The following is a 19,114-nucleotide window of genomic DNA, read 5'->3' as shown; positions in this document are numbered from 1 at the left end:
CTTCTTCACTTGATAAACATTCATCAAATTTAAAGAAAAATCAGTTGAAAAATATTAAAAAGTATGTTTCTCCAGAATTATTTAACTTAGTAATTAGAAAAGGTTTTTATACATATGATTACATGGATTCTTGGAAAAAATTTGAAGAAATGCTATTACCAACAAAAGATAAATTTTATAGTGAATTAAACGATTGTGACATAAGTGATGAAGATTATGAATATGCAAAATTAGTTTGGGAAAAATTCAATATTAAAAATCTTGGTGAATATCATGATTTATATCTTAAAACTGATGTATTATTGTTAAGTTTTGTTTTTGAAAATTTTAGAAAAACATGTATAAATACATATAATTTAGATCCATCTTGGTATTTTACGGTTCAAGGTTTATCTTGGGATGCAATGTTAAAAATTACTAATCACAAACTTGAATTATTGTATGACTATGATATGGTTGTAATGTTTGAAAAATGAATAAGAGGTGGAATTTTACAATGTTGTAAAAGATATGTAAAAGCAAATAATAAATATTTAAAAGATTATAATAATAAAGAAATATCAAATTATATAATGTATCTAGATGCAAATAATTTATATGGTTATGCTATGAACCAATATTTACCATATGGCGGATTTAAATGGGATGAACCGAATATTTTTAATTCTACAAAAATAATTGAAATGTCAAACAATAGACAGGATGGATACATATTTGAAGTAGACCTAGAATATCCGGAAGAATTACATGATTTACATAAAGATTTACCACTAGCTCCTGAATCAAAACTTGTTCCAGGCAAAAATGAAAGTAAATTATAACAAGTTTGGATAAAAAACATAATTATGTAATACATTATAGAAATCTTAAACAATATTTATCTTTAGGAATGAAACTTACATAAAGTTTTAAAATTTAAACAATCTGATTGGTTAAAGAAGTACGTAAATCTAAACACAGAGTTAAGAACTCAAGCTACAAATGATTTTGAAGAAGATTTCTATAAATTAATGAATAATTCTGTATTTCGTAAATGAATGGAAAATATAAGAAATATTCAAGATATTAAATTAGTTTGAGATTGTAAAGTATGTGCTAAACTTGTAGCTAAGTCAATTTTTAAACATAGAACTATATTTACTGAAAATCTAGCTGATATTCATATAAATAATACTAAAATAATATTTAATAAACTTATTTATGTTGGATTAAGTATACTTGATTTATCTAAAGAATTGATGTAGGATTTTCACTATAGAGTTATGAAACCTAAATATGGAGAAAATATTGAATTATGTTAGCAAGATGCAGATAGTTATATTTACAATATTAAAACAGAAGATTTCTACAAAGATATGAAATCAATGATTGATTATTTTGATACAAGTGATTATCCAACAGATAATATATATAATATTCCACCAGTAAACAAGAAAGTTGTTGGTAAAATGAAAGATGAATGTAATGGAAAAATAATGGCAGAATTTTGTGGTTTGAGAGCAAAGATGTATGCTTATAAAGTTGGTGACAAAATAGAAAAGAAATCTATAGGAATTATAAAATGTGTTGTTAAAAACAGAATAAGTTTAGAAGATTATAAAGACTCAAGAATGAGATAATCTGCCAGGAAGTTTCATATCAGCGCACACTCCGCTGCAGAGTGGAAATCTCATTCTGGAAACATCCCCCAGGCTGTGGCTAGGCCATGTCTCAGCAGTTTCCTTTCTTTCAGGAGTGCTAGTTCTGCAAGGTTCGCAGGAGAGCTTCTGTAAAGTTTGGAAGGTAGGAGACGAGATACTGGCAGAAGTAAAGCTGCGAGTACCTTGCGTGAGTCGTGCTTCGGTAGCTCAGATGGTAGAGCACTTGCCCGTGAAAGGCCAAGGTTCCGAGTTCGAGTCTCGGTCGGGCACACAGTTTTAATCTGACAGGAAGTTTCATTATAAAGACTGTTTATTTAACAATAAAGATCGATTCCACGAATGGGAAACTTTTGAAAATCATTTGATTCAGTCGTCGCCGATCTCAGCTGCCTTCTGTCCATCTGTACAGTATGTTTTCTTGACGGGATAGCAGCATGCTGACAGTTGGTTAAATGCCTCGTGAGTTTCTTCTTGCCCTTCGTAGATACTGCGGCTGCAATATTGTCGAAGATGCGCCAGATCGACTGGTTCTTCAGTGACACTTTGGGACCTATCATCCATAATACCTGACTGTCAATACCCACTGCATCTTCCTACAGCCCACAATCCTACAATGTGACCTCCAAAATGCTCATACTGTCGCAGGCGCATCTACCATTCATCTATGTTTTGATTTTGTGCAGATACGTAGCATATGGGCCACGACCGGTCATCTGATCTTATATTAACTTTTTGGTATTGTTTTAGATTCAAGTATCCTTGATATATACGAGTACGTATGAGTGCCTTTCTTTAACCACTATAGGGCTCCTCTTTTCTTCATTTCCAGGTCTTAGAATTACTAAAAATGCGTTATGTGGGGTCATATAGTAGACGCCTGTTAGTCTCAGTAGCACTTCTCGTTGAACTCGTCTGACTGATGAAGCTGGCGTCACAGTCTGTAATCTAGAAGCCCAGTCGCTCGCGTCATATCCTCAACTGATGCTAATATAGATTTGTTTTGTGCTCTGACTTTTTCAAGGGCAGTTGAAATTGCACATTTGCGATGATTGTAATTTGGTGCATTACGTTTGTACCTTTTCTGTCTGTCTCCTCTATGTGATACGTGAAATTACGTCCATCAATGAATACCCCTAGATATCTTGTTACTATGATTCTTCTAATCGCTTAGATGTTTAATTTTATTTTAGGATTTTTTGATAGCTTCTGTCCAGTCAGGAGGTTCACAGTTTTGTGAGGTGTTAGTGACAGTTTGGCACTTCGACACCACCCTTGAAGTTACATTTGTCTTCAATAATTCTTCTCGAGCCATCGCTTACGATGAAAAACATGCCGTCTGCAAATGCTATCAGTCCGCTTACATTACCACTGTCATATAACTCCCATAGTACGGTCTCCAATGCTACATAGAAAATTTCTGGACCACACACTTATCCCTGCGGACAGCCTTTGATATAGTCTTTGTTATTTCCTTTTCTGAGCATATTAAAGATACATGTCTTCAGCGGCACTAGTTTCTCAGGCAATTGAACAGCTGCTCTGCACACTCCAACTCCCTAAGGTGACCAAAGAAAGAAGACCACAAGTTATAGAATGCGCCAGCAATATCGATCATCATAGGCAGAGAGTATGAATAATGAGTGTCTATCGATAGCGAGATTGTCTTACTAATAGTGTCATCAGTTGACTTGCCTATTCTGAATACGTACAGGTGAGGGCACATCCTGTATAGCAATATATGATCTTATAGTCTTTTGCACAACAGTTTATCACGTATCATACCAAGAACATTCAGAAGACAAATTAGGGTATAGGATTTGTGTATCATCGAATCCTTGTCTTGCCCCTTTCTAATAATCAACACCTCAGCATTCTTCCACGGCGCAGGGACTCTCCCCTGCAAGATAGATAGTTCACACAAATAGATATGTAATTGACCACATAAGGGTTGCATTATTTCAGCAGGGATACCATCCGGCCCTGGAGATTTTTTTCTTTTTCAATCTCAAAATTATTTGCCTAATTTCCTCTTGTGCAAAGGAGTGTACAGGCTTATTATTTGAATAGTCTTCCGATAACACTGTTCGTAACCTACGCTCATCATCTGTCTCGTCTTCTTCTTCTTCTTCATCAGAAATAAATGTTTCCATTAGAAAGGCGTCTGACCGTTCCCAACTTGTTACTGCCCCATCCCCTGTTTGAGCGTGGGCAAGACTGTTTGCGATCGTATTTTCTCGCAGACTATTTTCTCTGATGTTCCCCAGGAGTCTGTTTGTAAGTTAGTTTTTACGAATCGTGTCAGTCGTTCCATTTTCCTTAAAACGTTGTTTGAGATGCCTGTATCTATGCAGTCTTCGGTTTCTTTCTTCTTGGGTCATGATGCTCTGGTAGAGCTCCGTGGCTCTCCTTGTTCCGCGTTGTAAGTTCTGCAGTTCTGGATTGAAGAGTTTTTAGCAAGCAGAACACAGCATGTTGTTATCAATGGCGAGACGTCTACAGACGTTAAAGTAACGTCTGGCGTGCCACAGGGGAGTGTTATGGGACCATTGCTTTTCACAATATATATAAATGACCTAGTAGATCGTGTCGGAAGTTCCATGCGGCTTTTCACGGATGATGCTGTAGTATACAGAGAAGTTGCAGCATTAGAAAATTGTAGCGAAATGCAGGAAGATCTGCAGTGGATAGGCAGTTGGTGCAGAGAGTGGCAACTGACCCTTAACATAGACAAATGTAATGTATTGCGAATACATAGAAAGAAGGATCCTTTATTGTATGATTATATGATAGCGGAACAAACACTGGTAGCAGTTACTTCTGTAAAATATCTGGGAGTATGCGTGCGGAGCGATTTGAAGTGGAAAGATCATATAAAATTAATTGTTGGTAAGGCGGGTACCAGGTTGAGATTCATTGGGAGAGTCCTTAGAAAATGTAGTCCATCAACAAAGGACACCTCCTCGTTCGACCTATACTTGAGTATTGCTCATCAGTGTGGGATCCATACCAGATCGGGTTGATGGAGGAGATGGAGAAGATCCAAAGAAGAGCGGCGCGTTTCGTCACAGTGTTATTTGGTAACCGTGATAGCGTTACGGAGATGTTTAGCAAACTCAAGTGGCAGACTCTGCAAGAGAGGCGCTCTGCATCGCGGTGTAGATTGCTCGCCAGGTTTTGAGAGGGTGCGTTTCTGGATGAGGTATCGAATATATTGCTTCCCCCTACTTATACCTCCCGAGGAGATCACGAATGTAAAATTAGAGAGATTCGAGCGCACACGGAGGCTTTCAGACAGTTGTTCTTCCCGGGAACCATACGTGACTGGAACAGAAAAGGGAGGTAATGACAGTGGCACGTAAAGTGCCCTCCGCCACACACCGTTGGGTGGCTTGCGGAGTATAAATGTAGATGTAGATGTAGATGTCCAAATGCAAGGAACGCCTCTACACTGCTCTGTGTATAACCACTGTCATTTCTTGCGCTGTGAAGCCTATATCATCAATCAGTGCTTCCCAGACACTAAAACGTCCATCTCAGTTCTTCATTGTTAGCCTTCTCGATAAGGTATTTTGCCCTTACTGCACGTTTTCCGTGGTGTCTTGGGTTTTCCTTTCAGTGATGATATAATGTATGATATTGTGATCACTCTATATCATTCCACTCTCACAATTCCAGGCCTTCGCGCGGCGTGCCCTTGCCATATTTACTAGAGTGAGAGATCTTTGTTTGTTGTTGCTCTTACTCTCCCTTCATAGGCTGGCAGATTTCGATGTGTATTTAATACCTCCAGGTTGAGTTCCATGGTCGTTCCTTGTAGTTAACTTTCACCGTCATCAGTCACGTGGCTATGCCACAAAACTTATTTCGCTTTTGCGTAGATGGCGTACGCAAGAGGCTTACGATTTTATAAAGAGCTCTTATTTACTCAGCAGCCGTAGCATATACACTCCTGGAAATTGAAATAAGAACACCGTGAATTCATTGTCCCAGGAAGGGGAAACTTTATTGACACATTCCTGGGGTCAGATACATCACATGATCACACTGACAGAACCACAGGCACATAGGCACAGGCAACAGAGCATGCACAATGTCGGCACTAGTACAGTGTATATCCACCTTTCGCAGCAATGCAGGCTGCTATTCTCCCATGGAGACGATCGTAGAGATGCTGGATGTAGTCCTGTGGAACGGCTTGCCATGCCATTTCCACCTGGCGCCTCAGTTGGACCAGCGTTCGTGCTGGACGTGCAGACCGCGTGAGACGACGCTTCATCCAGTCCCAAACATGCTCAATGGGGGACAGATCCGGAGATCTTGCTGGCCAGGGTAGTTGACTTACACCTTCTAGAGCACGTTGGGTGGCACGGGATACATGCGGACGTGCATTGTCCTGTTGGAACAGCAAGTTCCCTTGCCGGTCTAGGAATGGTAGAACGATGGGTTCGATGACGGTTTGGATGAACCGTGCACTATTCAGTGTCCCCTCGACGATCACCAGTGGTGTACGGCCAGTGTAGGAGATCGCTCCCCACACCATGATGCCGGGTGTTGGCCCTGTGTGCCTCGGTCGTATGCAGTCCTGATTGTGGCGCTCACCTGCACGGCGCCAAACACGCATACGACCATCATTGGCACCAAGGCAGAAGCGACTCTCATCGCTGAAGACGACACGTCTCCATTCGTCCCTCCATTCACGCCTGTCGCGACACCACTGGAGGCGGGCTGTACGATGTTGGGGCGTGAGCGGAAGACGGCCTAACGGTGTGCGGGACCGTAGCCCAGCTTCATGGAGACCGTTGCGAATGGTCCTCGCCGATACCCCAGGAGCAACAGTGTCCCTAATTTGCTGGGAAGTGGCGGTGCGGTCCCCTACGGCACTGCGTAGGATCCTACGGTCTTGGCGTGCATCCGTGCGTCGCTGCGGTCCGGTCCCAGGTCGACGGGCACGTGCACCTTCTGCCAACCACTGGCGACAACATCGATGTACTGTGGAGACCTCACGCCCCACGTGTTGAGCAATTCGGCGGTACGTCCACCCGGCCTCCCGCATGCCCACTATACGCCCTCGCTCAAAGTCCGTCAATGCACATACGGTTCACGTCCACGCTGTCGCGGCATGCTACCAGTGTTAAAGACTGCGATGGAGCTCCGTATGCCACGGCAAACTTGCTGACACTGACGGCGGCGGTGCACAAATGCTGCGCAGCTAGCGCCATTCGACGGCCAACACCGCGGTTCCTGGTGTGTCCGCTGTGCCGTGCGTGTGATCATTGCTTGTACAGCCCTCTCGCAGCGTCCGGAGCAAGTATGGTGGGTCTGACACACCGGTGTCAATGTGTTCTTTTTTCCATTTCCAGGAGTGTATTTCAAAATGAAATTCAGTCGTGAACTGCACATCTGTTTTTGTTTCACTTTATTGGTTTCAACCGATTAGACCATTACCTTCAGAAGCCTATACATTTGTGATATTATAAATCATTGGAACTTGGCCATACATTCATGTAATGTAAAGACGTGTATTACAAAAACTTACTAAATATTTGTTAAGCAGATGTCAATATCTTTTTTTTACAGAAGCATAATGCCGTAACATGTCCAAAAATGTGCATTTTTATGTGACAGTTATAAACACAGAATTCACAGTAGATGAATCGCATTTATGTACATAGTAAAGTACACTGTCCAGACACATTAGTGCGACCACCTGTCAAAAGCCTGAGTAAACTTTTGTAGCGCACACTGCTGCGAGACGTGCAGAAAGTGAGTCAATGACGTTTGGGAAGGTACCGACAGGGAGATATGGTGCCTTGTCGACTCTAACGCCGTGGCCAGCTGCACTAGGTTTCTCGGTTGATGATCCATGGCGCGAACAGTACGATCGAGGTCGTCCGAAGGATTCTCTATTGGGTTTCAGGTGGGGAGTCTGATGACCAGGGGAGTACATAAACCCACTCTGGTGCTCTTCGAGCCATGCATGTATACTGCGAGCTGTGTGGCACATTGCACTGTTCTGCTGGTAGATGCCATCGAGCTGAGGAAAAAGAAACTGCATGTAGGGATGAATACTTGCGTTGATCCATTATACCTTCCAGAATGGCGAGATCACCCAGGGAATGTCACGAAAACATTCCCCTGATCATAATGCCCCCTCTTCTCGCCTGGACCCTTCCGAAGATTATTCACGCCATACACGCCAACTGGCATCTGTCCGATGGAGCATAAGACGTGATTCATCCAAAAAGGCCACCAGTCGGCACTTTGTGGACGTCCATTTCCGCTCCTCGCCCATGAACAGCAGTCAGCATGGGTGCATAAACCAGGCGCCTACTGTGGAGGCCCATACGCAGCAACGTTGAGGAGACATTGTTAGTAGCTCCTTGGTTCATCTGGGCGGTGAGTTGCTCAACAATTGCACGTCTATTTGTCCGTACACACCTCCCCAGCCGTCGTTCACCACTATGGCCCGTGGTGCACCACAATTGCCTCGATACCGGTTTTGGATAGTGCCATTTTGCCATGCACGGTTCACCTTAACCACGACGGCCCGCGAACAGTTTACAAACTTAGCCGTTCCTCAAGTGCTTCCAGCCTTGGCCCGAAAGCCAATGATCCTATACGTGTGTTTCCGCATTTCGACGACTACTGCACCGTTTTCGGCGTCCGCCCGACACGCTTTATAAGCCTTTGACTGTTATTGCTGCTGCCACCTGCCGTATGTGAGTGGTTATTGCATGTTGACGTCGAAAATAGGCTGTGGTCACATTCATGTAGCTGGACCTTGCACACAGTTGTGCTTACAGCATCTTCTTTATAATTTTTGTTGTGGCTGACAATTCGCAATTTTTCACAAACACAACTTTTATTGATGTAAGTTTACAGGGTTGATGACAGAACATACAAACGAAAGGTAACAATAACGAAAAATGTCTCCTAATTGAGAGAAACAAAAGTTCACTTCTAATTTTCCACAAAGGTTCGTGGTAACACATTCACACACTCGTAATAGTCCAATTACGAGACGAAGACGTACTCTTCAACGGTCGCAGTACACGAGGTCGGCATCCGGCGTGAATTGGACTTCGGGCTTTCTTTTCTTTTTCTTTATTGTTATTTAAACACCTTTACATAAGGTGGGCTGGCAGCAGCATACTACGCTGCTCTTCAGCCACAAGTTTGACAATGAAAATACGCAGAAGACACATAAGATACTGAACAAAGTGGCGGGCAAAAAACAGTAGACACAGAAACAAATAACACGAAGCCGTTCACACTCGACAAAAAACACACTAAAAAACTGTCAGCACTGTGCACAAACACTGACGACGTAGATGGTACAGGTGAACGAAGGAGCGTGGCGGCGACGAACACTAAACCACAAGCACGATGGCACACACACGAGAAACTGATGGCGATGATCTCCGGCGCGCGAATGTCCACTTAACGTGTGCGAGTCTGGGAACCTGCCGAGAGGGGAAGAAGGGGGTGGGGAGGGGGAGAGGGGAGAACAAAGATGCCAATGGCAGAGGAGATGGTAGGAGGAATGGAGGCATGGGGGTAGGGGAAGCCCGGGGGAGGAGTGGGGACAAGGGAGGAGGGAGGGAAGGGGGAGAGAAGGGAGAGAGGGTGCTCCAAGGGAAAAAAAACAGGAAGTGGGAGGGGAGGATCAAAGTTGATAGGAGGAGTAGATGGAGGGGAGGAGGGCATCATCAGGGAGGAAGAGCTGGCGGAAGCCACCTTGGGAGAGGGTAAGGAGGGTGGAGACATGGAGAGCAGGTGGGACATGGAAATACAGGCGCGGCAGCAGACGGGGGTGGGAGAGGATGTGAGAGACAAGCGGGTGTGGGGGATCTAGTTTACGGGAGGTGTATAGGATCCATATCCATTCGAGGAAGAGGAGGAGCTAGGGGAATGGAATAAGATCGTACAGGATCCAGATGGGGGAGGGGAGACGGATACGATAGGCGAGGCGGAGAGCATGGCGTTCAAGGATTTGAAGGGATTTCTAAAAGGTAGGAGGAGCGGAGATCCAGGCAGGATGGATGTAGCAGAGGATAGGGCGGATGAGGGATTTATAGGTGTGGAGGATGGTGGAGAGGTCCAGACCCCATGTATGGCCAGAAAGGAGCTTGAGCAGATGGAGCTGGGAACGTGCCTTGGCTTGGATTGTCCGGAGATAGGGGGTCCAGGAGAGGCGACGGTCGAGGGTGACGCCAAGGTACTTAAGGGTGGGGGTGAGGGCGATAGGACGGCCACAGATGCTAATATAGAAATTGAGGAGGTAGAAGGAAGGGGTGGTTTTGCCTACAATGATCACCTGGACTTCGGGCCTGGTTCTTGCCCCTAAATAGCTGTCTCCAGCCAGTCAGGTTTTGGCGTAGTGATACTTCCTGCAGCCGTAGCTCGAGCTCCCCCTGCAGGAAGTAGTGGTCGGAATGTCTGTTTCCATTATCTTGTATGTAAATGGCAGGTGTTTAACATGGTGCTTTTGGGTACGCCTTGGGCTTAGACAACCTCATCCTCTGTGGTGTTATATGGGTTGCCGGCCCTCAGGGGCTAACTTGGCTCCGGTATAACAATTTTTATGTGCTTTTGTATATGCTCCTTCCTGCTAACGCAACAACTAGACTATATCCATAAATGTGATTCTTTTTTGTAAATTATGAACGTGTGTTTATAATTATCACATACCCCATGTACATTCTTGGACATGTTATGACATTACGCTCCTGTGAAGAAGATACTGACATCTGCTAAACAAATATTAAGTATGTTTTTGTAATACAATATTTATACTTTACAAAGATATATAGCCAAGTTCTAATGATTTATAATATCCCAAATTCTGTAGGCTTCTCAAGACGAAATATTAATCTACTGAAACTGGTAAAGCGAAATAAAAATAATTGTGCAACTGACGACTGAATTTTATTCTCAGAGAAGAGACTTAGTGCGTCCTAATGTCTAATATCCTTTAGCGTAAGGAGATACTCATCCATCTCATCACGACGCTGAAACTTAATGGAATTGAGGATAAAACTCCACGCAGGTTATGTGTTCTGAAACTTACTTTTGTCACTGTAATGACCTTGTTAAATACTGTTTTTGGTACCTTAGGACTTTACCCCTGAGTGACTATCTGGGCACTTACTAAACCATATATGAAGTTATGGTGTTATCACTGCGAGCCAGATGACATACGAGAGGCCACTTCTTAGGGGAATTGCAAATCTACAATTAAACTAAGTTCAAGACGCAGCTGTCTGCAGGTAGAGTCATGACCATAGCTTTTTTCAACAGGTGGAATATTTCAGCCAAAATGAATTGCCAGTTCCGTCTGCTACAAGGGGATATTGAAAAAGGAGAACTGTAGGTCCACAATCTGATTTGAGATAACTCCAGTTTTTCGCTTTCAATACAATAACTTCCTCACATCGTTTCTCTAACCGAAGAGACTTCTATCTTTTTGTGCTAACGAAAACGGAACACTGAAAACATCTTCCAATAAATGGCACTGTATTCGTGGCTTACTTCTGCTATTTCAGACTGCCCTTATTCAAGGCTAACGAAACTGCTTAACAAATTGAGTTGACTGTGCTGACAAACATGTGACGTTGTAACACGCTTATTGTTTATACAGGGTGTTTCAAAAATGACCGGTATATTTGAAACGGCAATAAAAACTAAACGAGCAGCGATAGAAATACACCGTTTGTTGCAATATGCTTGGAACAACAATACATGTTCAGGCGGACAAACTATCGAAATTACAGTAGTTACAATTTTCAACAACAGATGGCGCTGCAAGTGATGTGAAAGATATAGAAGACAACGCAGTCTGTGGGTGCGCCATTCTGTACGTCGTCTTTCTGCTGTAAGCGTGTGCTGTTCACAACGTGCACGTGTGCTGTGGACAACATGGTTTATTCCTTAGAACAGAGGAATTTTCTGGTGTTGGAATTCCACCGCCTAGAACACAGTGTTGTTGCAACAAGATGAAGTTTTCAACGGAGGTTTAATGTAACCAAAGGACCGAAAAGCGATACAATAAAGGATCTGTTTGAAAAATTTCAACGGACGGGGAACGTGACGGATGAACGTGCTGGAAAGGTAGGGCGACCGCGTATGGCAACCACAGAGGGCAACGCGCAGCTAGTGCAGCAGGTGATCCAACAGCGGCCTCGGGTTTCTGTTCGCCGTGTTGCAGCTGCGGTCCAAATGACGCCAACATCCACGTAGCCGGCCGGAGTGGCCGTGCGGTTCTAGGCGCTACAGTCTGGAGCCGAGCGACCGCTACGGTCGCAGGTTCGAATCCTGCCTCGGGCATGGGTGTGTGATGTCCTTAGGTTAGTTAGGTTTAATTAGTTCTAAGTTCTAGGCGACTAATGACCTCAGAAGTTAAGTCGCATAGTGCTCAGAGCCATTTGAACCATTTTTGAACCATCCACGTATCGTCTCATGCGCCAGAGTTTACACCTCTATCCATACAAAATTCAAACGCGGCAACCCCTCAGCGCCGCTACCATTGCTGCACGAGAGACATTCGCTAACGATATAGTGCACAGCCAACTAGCTCTGCAGATGACGAAGAAATTGAAGAAATGTATGATGAAATAAAAGAAATTATCCAGATTGTGAAGGGAGACGAAAATTTAATAGTCATGGGTGACTGGAATTCGAGTGTAGGAAAAGGGAGAGAAGGAAACATAGTAGGTGAATATGGATTGGGGGACAGAAATGAAAGAGGAAGCCGCCTGGTAGAATTTTGCACAGAGCACAACACAATCATAACTAACACTTGGTTTAAGAATCATGAAAGAAGGTTGTATACCTGGAAGAACCCTGGAGATACTAAAAGGTATCAGATAGATTATATAATGGTAAGACAGAGATTTAGGAACCAGGTTTTAAATTGTAAGACATTTCCAGGGGCAGATGTGGACTCTGACCACAATCTATTGGTTATGACCTGTAGATTAAAACTGAAGAAACTGCAAAAAGGTGGGAATTTAAGGAGATGGGACCTGGATAAACTAAAAGAACCAGAGGTTGTACAGAGATTCAGGGAGAGCATAAGGGAGCAATTGACAGGAATGGGGGAAATAAATACAGTAGAAGAAGAATGGGTAGCTTTGAGGGATGAAGTAGTGAAGGCAGCAGAGGATCAAGTAGGTAAAAAGACGAGGGCTAGTAGAAATCCTTGGGTGACAGAAGAAATATTGAATTTAATTGATGAAAGGAGAAAATATAAAAATGCAGTAAGTGAAACAGGCAAAAAGGAATACAAACGTCTCAAAAATGAGATCGACAGGAAGTGCAAAATGGCTAAGCAGGGATGGCTAGAGGACAAATGTAAGGATGTAGAGGCCTATCTCACTAGGGGTAAGATAGATACCGCCCACAGGAAAATTAAAGAGACCTTTGGAGATAAGAGAACGACTTGTATGAATATCAAGAGCTCAGATGGAAACCCAGTTCTAAGCAAAGAAGGGAAAGCAGAAAGGTGGAAGGAGTATATAGAGGGTCTATACAAGGGCGATGTACTTGAGGACAATATTATGGAAATGGAAGAGGATGTAGATGAAGATGAAATGGGAGATACGATACTGCGTGAAGAGTTTGACAGAGCGCTGAAAGACCTGAGTCAAAACAAGGCCCCCGGAGTAGACAATATTCCATTGGAACTTCTGACGGCCGTGGGAGAGCCAGTCCTGACAAAACTCTACCATCTTGTGAGCAAGATGTATGAAACAGGCGAAATACCCTCAGACTTCAAGAAGAATATAATAATTCCAATCCCAAAGAAAGCAGGTGTTGACAGATGTGAAAATTACCGAACTATCAGCTTAATAAGTCACAGCTGCAAAATACTAACACGAATTCTTTACAGACGAATGGAAAAACTAGTAGAAGCCAACCTCGGGGAAGATCAGTTTGGATTCCGTAGAAACACTGGAACACGTGAGGCAATTCTGACCTTACGACTTATCTTAGAAGAAAGATTAAGGAAAGGCAAACCTACGTTTCTAGCATTTGTAGACTTAGAGAAAGCTTTTGACAATGTTGACTGGAATACTCTCTTTCAAATTCTAAAGGTGGCAGGGGTAAAATACAGGGAGCGAAAGGCTATTTACAATTTGTACAGAAACCAGATGGCAGTTATAAGAGTCGAGGGACATGAAAGGGAAGCAGTGGTTGGGAAAGGAGTAAGACAGGGTTGTAGCTTCTCCCCGATGTTGTTCAATCTGTATATTGAGCAAGCAGTAAAGGAAACAAAAGAAAAATTCGGAGTAGGTATTAAAATTCATGGAGAAGAAATAAAAACTTTGAGGTTCGCCGATGACATTGTAATTCTGTCAGAGACAGCAAAGGACTTGGAAGAGCAGTTGAATGGAATGGACAGTGTCTTGAAAGGAGGATATAAGATGAACATCAACAAAAGCAAAACAAGGATAATGGAATGTAGTCTAATTAAGTCGGGTGATGCTGAGGGAATTAGATTAGGAAGTGAGACACTTATAGTAGTAAAGGAGTTTTGGTATTTGGGGAGCAAAATAACTGATGATGGTCGAAGTAGAGAGGATATAAAATGTAGGCTGGCAATGGCAAGGAAAGCGTTTCTGAAGAAGAGAAATTTGTTAACATCCAGTATTGATTTAAGTGTCAGGAAGTCATTTCTGAAAGTATTCGTATGGAGTGTAGCCATGTATGGAAGTGAAACATGGACGATAAATAGTTTGGACAAGAAGAGAATAGAAGCTTTCGAAATGTGGTGCTACAGAAGAATGCTGAAGATTAGATGGGTAGATCACATAACTAATGAGGAAGTATTGAATAGGATTGGGGAGAAGAGAAGTTTGTGGCACAACTTGACCAGAAGAAGGGATCGGTTGGTAGGACATGTTCTGAGGCATCAAGGGATCACCAATTTAGTATTGGAGGGCAGCGTGGAGGGTAAAAATCGTAGAGGGAGACCAAGAGATGAATACACTAAGCAGATTCAGAAGGATGCAGGTTGCAGTAGGTACTGGGAGATGAAAAAGCTTGCACAGGATAGAGTAGCATGGAGAGCTGCATCAAACCAGTCTCAGGACTGAAGACCACAACAACAAACAACATAGTGCACAGGATTGATGACAGCGATATGCATGTGGGCAGCATTTGGTTTACTGACGAAGCTTATTTTTACCTGGACGGCTTCGTCAATAAACAGAACTGGCGCATATGGGGAACCGAAAAGCCCCATGTTGCAGTCCCATCGTCCCTGCATCCTCAAAAAGTACTGGTCTGGGCCGCCATTTCTTCCAAAGGAATCATTGGCCCATTTTTCAGATCCGAAACGATTACTGCATCACGCTATCTGGACATTCTTCGTGAATTTGTGGCGGTACAAACTGCCTTAGACGACACTGCGAACACCTCGTGGTTTATGCAAGATGGTGCCCGGCCACATCGCACGGCCGACGTCTTTAATTTCCTGAATGAATATTTCGATGATCGTGTGATTGCTTTGGGCTATCCGAAACATACAGGAGGCGGCGTGGATTGGCCTCCCTATTCACCAGACATGAACCACTGTGACTTCTTTCTGTGGGGACACTTGAAAGACCAGGTGTACCGCCAGAATCCAGAAACAATTGAACAGCTGAAGCAGTACATCTCATCTGCATGTGAAGCCATTCCGCCAGACACGTTGTCAAAGGTTTCGGGTAATTTCATGCAGAGACTACGCCATATTATTGCTACGCATGGTGGATATGTGGAAAATATCGTACTATAGAGTTTCCCAGACCGCAGCGCCATCTGTTATTGACAATTGTAACTACTGTAATTTCGAAAGTTTGTCTGCCTGAAAATGTACTGTTGTCCCAAGCATATTGCAACAAACGGTGTATTTCTATCGCTGCTCGTTTAGTTTTTATTACCGTTTCAAATATACCGGTCATTTTTGAAACACTCTGTATTAACATTATGCTCCCTGTATCTGTAAAATTTTATACAAAAACAAAGATTATCAATCACAAAGAGATTCCAATTCCCTACCTAAGACGTGCGTTTTTGATTTTATAGTAATTACATATTTTCTTGACAGATTTTATACAACGTGACAGTTCGATCACTTGAATATTATTTATTTAAAGTCAGTGAATGATTGAATATGTAATGATAGTTTTGTCTTTGGTACACTTTGAGACACTCGATATACAAGTGTTGCATTACGTCAGTAGGCCATTTTTTTTTCCAAAAAGCGACATAGACTTCCACTTCATCTGAAAAAGTATAGTTTGTTTCATAAATGTAGTTTTGGTATTGTTACGCTTACCTGTCAGTGGCTTTCCCAAAACATCGGTTATGTGTATTGGTTGACAACTGTCAAGAAACCAGTTCCAGGTTTCGAAACGTCCATCCTCTCTCGCAATAAGAAACATGCTGGGACGATGAAGGAACCAACGGCAAGCTGTCAGTCGAATCTTATACTGTCTCCAGTAGAGAGGCTGCCCCTGGAACACGGAGTTGTGCTGTCGGGCGTGGCCGGTACTTGGACATCTACATCTACAATTACATCTACATCTACATGATTACTCTGCAATTCACATTTAAGTGCTTGGCAGAGGGTTTATCGGACCACAATCATACTATCTCTCTACCATTCCACTCCCGAACAGCGCGCGGGAAAAACGAATACCTAAACCTTTCTGTTCGAGCTCTGATTTCTCTTATTTTATTTTGATGATCATTCCTACCTATGTAGGTTGGGCTCAACAAAATATTTTAGCGTTCGGAAGAGAAAGTTGGTGACTGAAATTTCGTAAATAGATCTCGCCGCGACGAAAAACGTCTTTGCTTTAATGACTTCCATCCCAACTCGCGTATCATATCTGCCACACTCTCTCCCCTATTACGTGATAATACAAAACGAGCTGCCCTTTTTTGCACCCTTTCGATGTCCTCCGTCAATCCCACCTGGTAAGGATCCCACACCGCGCAGCAATATTCTAACAGAGGACGAACGAGTGTAGTGTAAGCTGTCTCTTTAGTGGACTTGTTGCATCTTCTAAGTGTCCTGCCAATGAAACGCAGCCTTTGGCTCACCTTCCCCACAATATTATCTATGTGGTCTTTCCAACTGAAGTTGTTCGTAATTTTAACACCCAGGTACTTAGTTGAATTGACAGCCTTGAGAATTGTACTATTTATCGAGTAATCGAATTCCAACGGCTTTCTTTTGGAACTCATGTGGATCACCTCACACTTTTCGTTATTTAGCGTCAACTGCCACCTGCCGCACCATACAGCAATCTTTTCTAAATCGATTTGCAACTGATACTGGTCTTCGGATGACCTTACTAGACGGTAAATTACAGCATCATCTGCGAACAACCTAAGAGAACTGCTCAGATTGTCACCCAGGTCATTTATATGCGCTGTTGCCATTTTTCGGGGTGCACTCAGCCTCATGATGCCAATTAAGGAGCTACTCGACCGAGTAGTAGCGGCTCCGGTCAAAGAAAACCATCATAACGACCGGGAGAGCGGTGTACTGACCACACGCCCCTCCTATCCGCATTCTCATCTGAGGATGACACGGCGGTCAGATGGTCTCGATGGGCCACTTGTGGCCTGCAGACGGAGGGCAGTTATTTCAGATAACTTGATTAATATTTGCCAGTTAATAAATTACCCTTTGCAATGTAATCAATAAAAAATCTCCTTTGCTTAATGCAAAAGTCTGGTCGTAGCCTTACAGGCGGGTGAAATAGACTTTACCATGTGTTCAACAGAAACGAAAGTAACCTCGGCTGTGTCCCAGCGTAGCGTAACAGGAACCGCTAATGTTCTCTGTATACATAAATGATTTATCATAGAGGATCAGCAGCTCTGTAAGACGTTCGTGGACCATGCTGTTGTCTTCAGGACAGTGTAGTTATTGGACCATCGTAAGGAAATGTCAAAATACTTGGATAAAATTTCCACTTGATTTAATGAATGACTGCTCTCTTTAAATATAGATAGATGTAAGACAATGCCTATAACAAAGAGAAGGAATTACAAGATTGCTGTTGAATGTCTTGAGCCCGTCTCGTCCTGTGAGTGTTTTGGGGTCATATTAAGTGTAAGAAGCCACATGAAATGCAATGGTAGCATAAAATCAATATTAGGGTAGGAAATGGAAGAATTACTCGTAGTTTTACCGAAAGTGTTCTGGTAAAATACAATGTATCTGTAAAAGAAATGACATACAAGACGCTACAGCCTCCAATTCTGTGGTATTGTCACATTGTTTGGAGTCCTCATTATATAGGCATGGCAACAGACATCGAAGGATTTCAGAGACGCGCTGCTAAGATCATAACAGGTCGGTTTATCCGATTAGAAAGCAGAACAGAAATACTTGGGAAAATTAAATGGATATCCTTGGAAGAAAGACGACGTAGGTAGTTCTCGCGGAACTCTGTTGGGTGATACAGGAAATGTATTTGCAGTTGCGAATACAGGGGAACTCCAGCTGTAGAATAGAATGACTACACTGAAAATTTGTGTCGGACCGGGACTCGAACCCTGATTTTCCGCTTACCGCGAGTAGTCACTCTATCCATTTCAGCTATCCGTGCACGATTCACAGCCCGACCCATACTTCCATATATCGTCGTCCATGCGTCAGTACGGTACAACTTCTGTTGCGTGAATTTGGAGAGTCTGTATTCGAAGAAGACTGTGCGGACGTTATGCTGCCACCATGGTATATCTCGCATAGGAATCATGAGAATAAGATAACAGATTTAGGCATGAACAGAGGCATGTAGACAGCAATTTTTCCCTTCCTCAAACAGCGAATGGAATAGGACAGAAAATCTATCATATTGGTACGGAGCAGCCTCTGCCATAGAGTGTACAATAGCGTGCGTAGTATATGCAGGGTGTTGGGGTATAAATGCAGTTACTGTGATTATTGATGCCTTAATATATACCCACTTAAGTGTGTTAGCTGGTTTTTCTCTGCGTCTAACAGTCTTACCATAAACACGTCTCATGATTTCTACCTGATGTTTTCATGTTTTATTCACGGTCGTAACTGCACCAAGTGGACTATGCCTGTCAGGATAGACTAACCATTTTGCGTCCACGTGTCCACACCGAAACAAGCCGGCCGAGGTGGCCGAGCGGTTCTAGGCGCTACAGTCTGGAACCGCGCGACCGCTACGGTCGCAGGTTCGAATCCTGCCTCGGGCATGGATGTGTGTGATGTCCTTAGGTTAGTTAGGTTTAAGTAGTTCTAAGTTCTCGGGGACTGATGACCTCAGAAGTTAAGTCCCATAGTGCTCAGAGCCCTTTCAGCCATTTCAACACCGAAACAACTGATACGACACAGTGCTCAGTGTGACTGACTACCATGCGGAGGATCTGGGTTCCATTCTCAGTACCGCCAGGTATTTGTCCTTAGTTAGTAGACTAAAACAGGGTTCACTCACCCA

At 43.2% G+C, this 19,114-nt stretch overlaps 1 protein-coding gene across 1 annotated transcript in view; it reads right to left on the bottom strand.

Annotated features, from left to right (window-relative positions):
* Window positions 1–19,114, bottom strand: part of LOC124556378 (dynein axonemal intermediate chain 3-like) — a 293,608-nt gene that overhangs the window by 40,585 nt on the left and 233,909 nt on the right. The window contains exon 11 of the mRNA XM_047130341.1: window positions 15,964–16,141. Within this exon, the coding sequence (XP_046986297.1) occupies window positions 15,964–16,141 (178 nt within the window). The remainder of the gene's footprint in view (window positions 1–15,963; window positions 16,142–19,114) is intronic.

This window comes from Schistocerca americana, chromosome X (assembly GCF_021461395.2).
Source record: "Schistocerca americana isolate TAMUIC-IGC-003095 chromosome X, iqSchAmer2.1, whole genome shotgun sequence".
Classification (NCBI taxonomy): Eukaryota; Metazoa; Arthropoda; class Insecta; order Orthoptera; family Acrididae; genus Schistocerca; species Schistocerca americana.
This window is presented reverse-complemented; position numbering and strand designations above follow the sequence as displayed.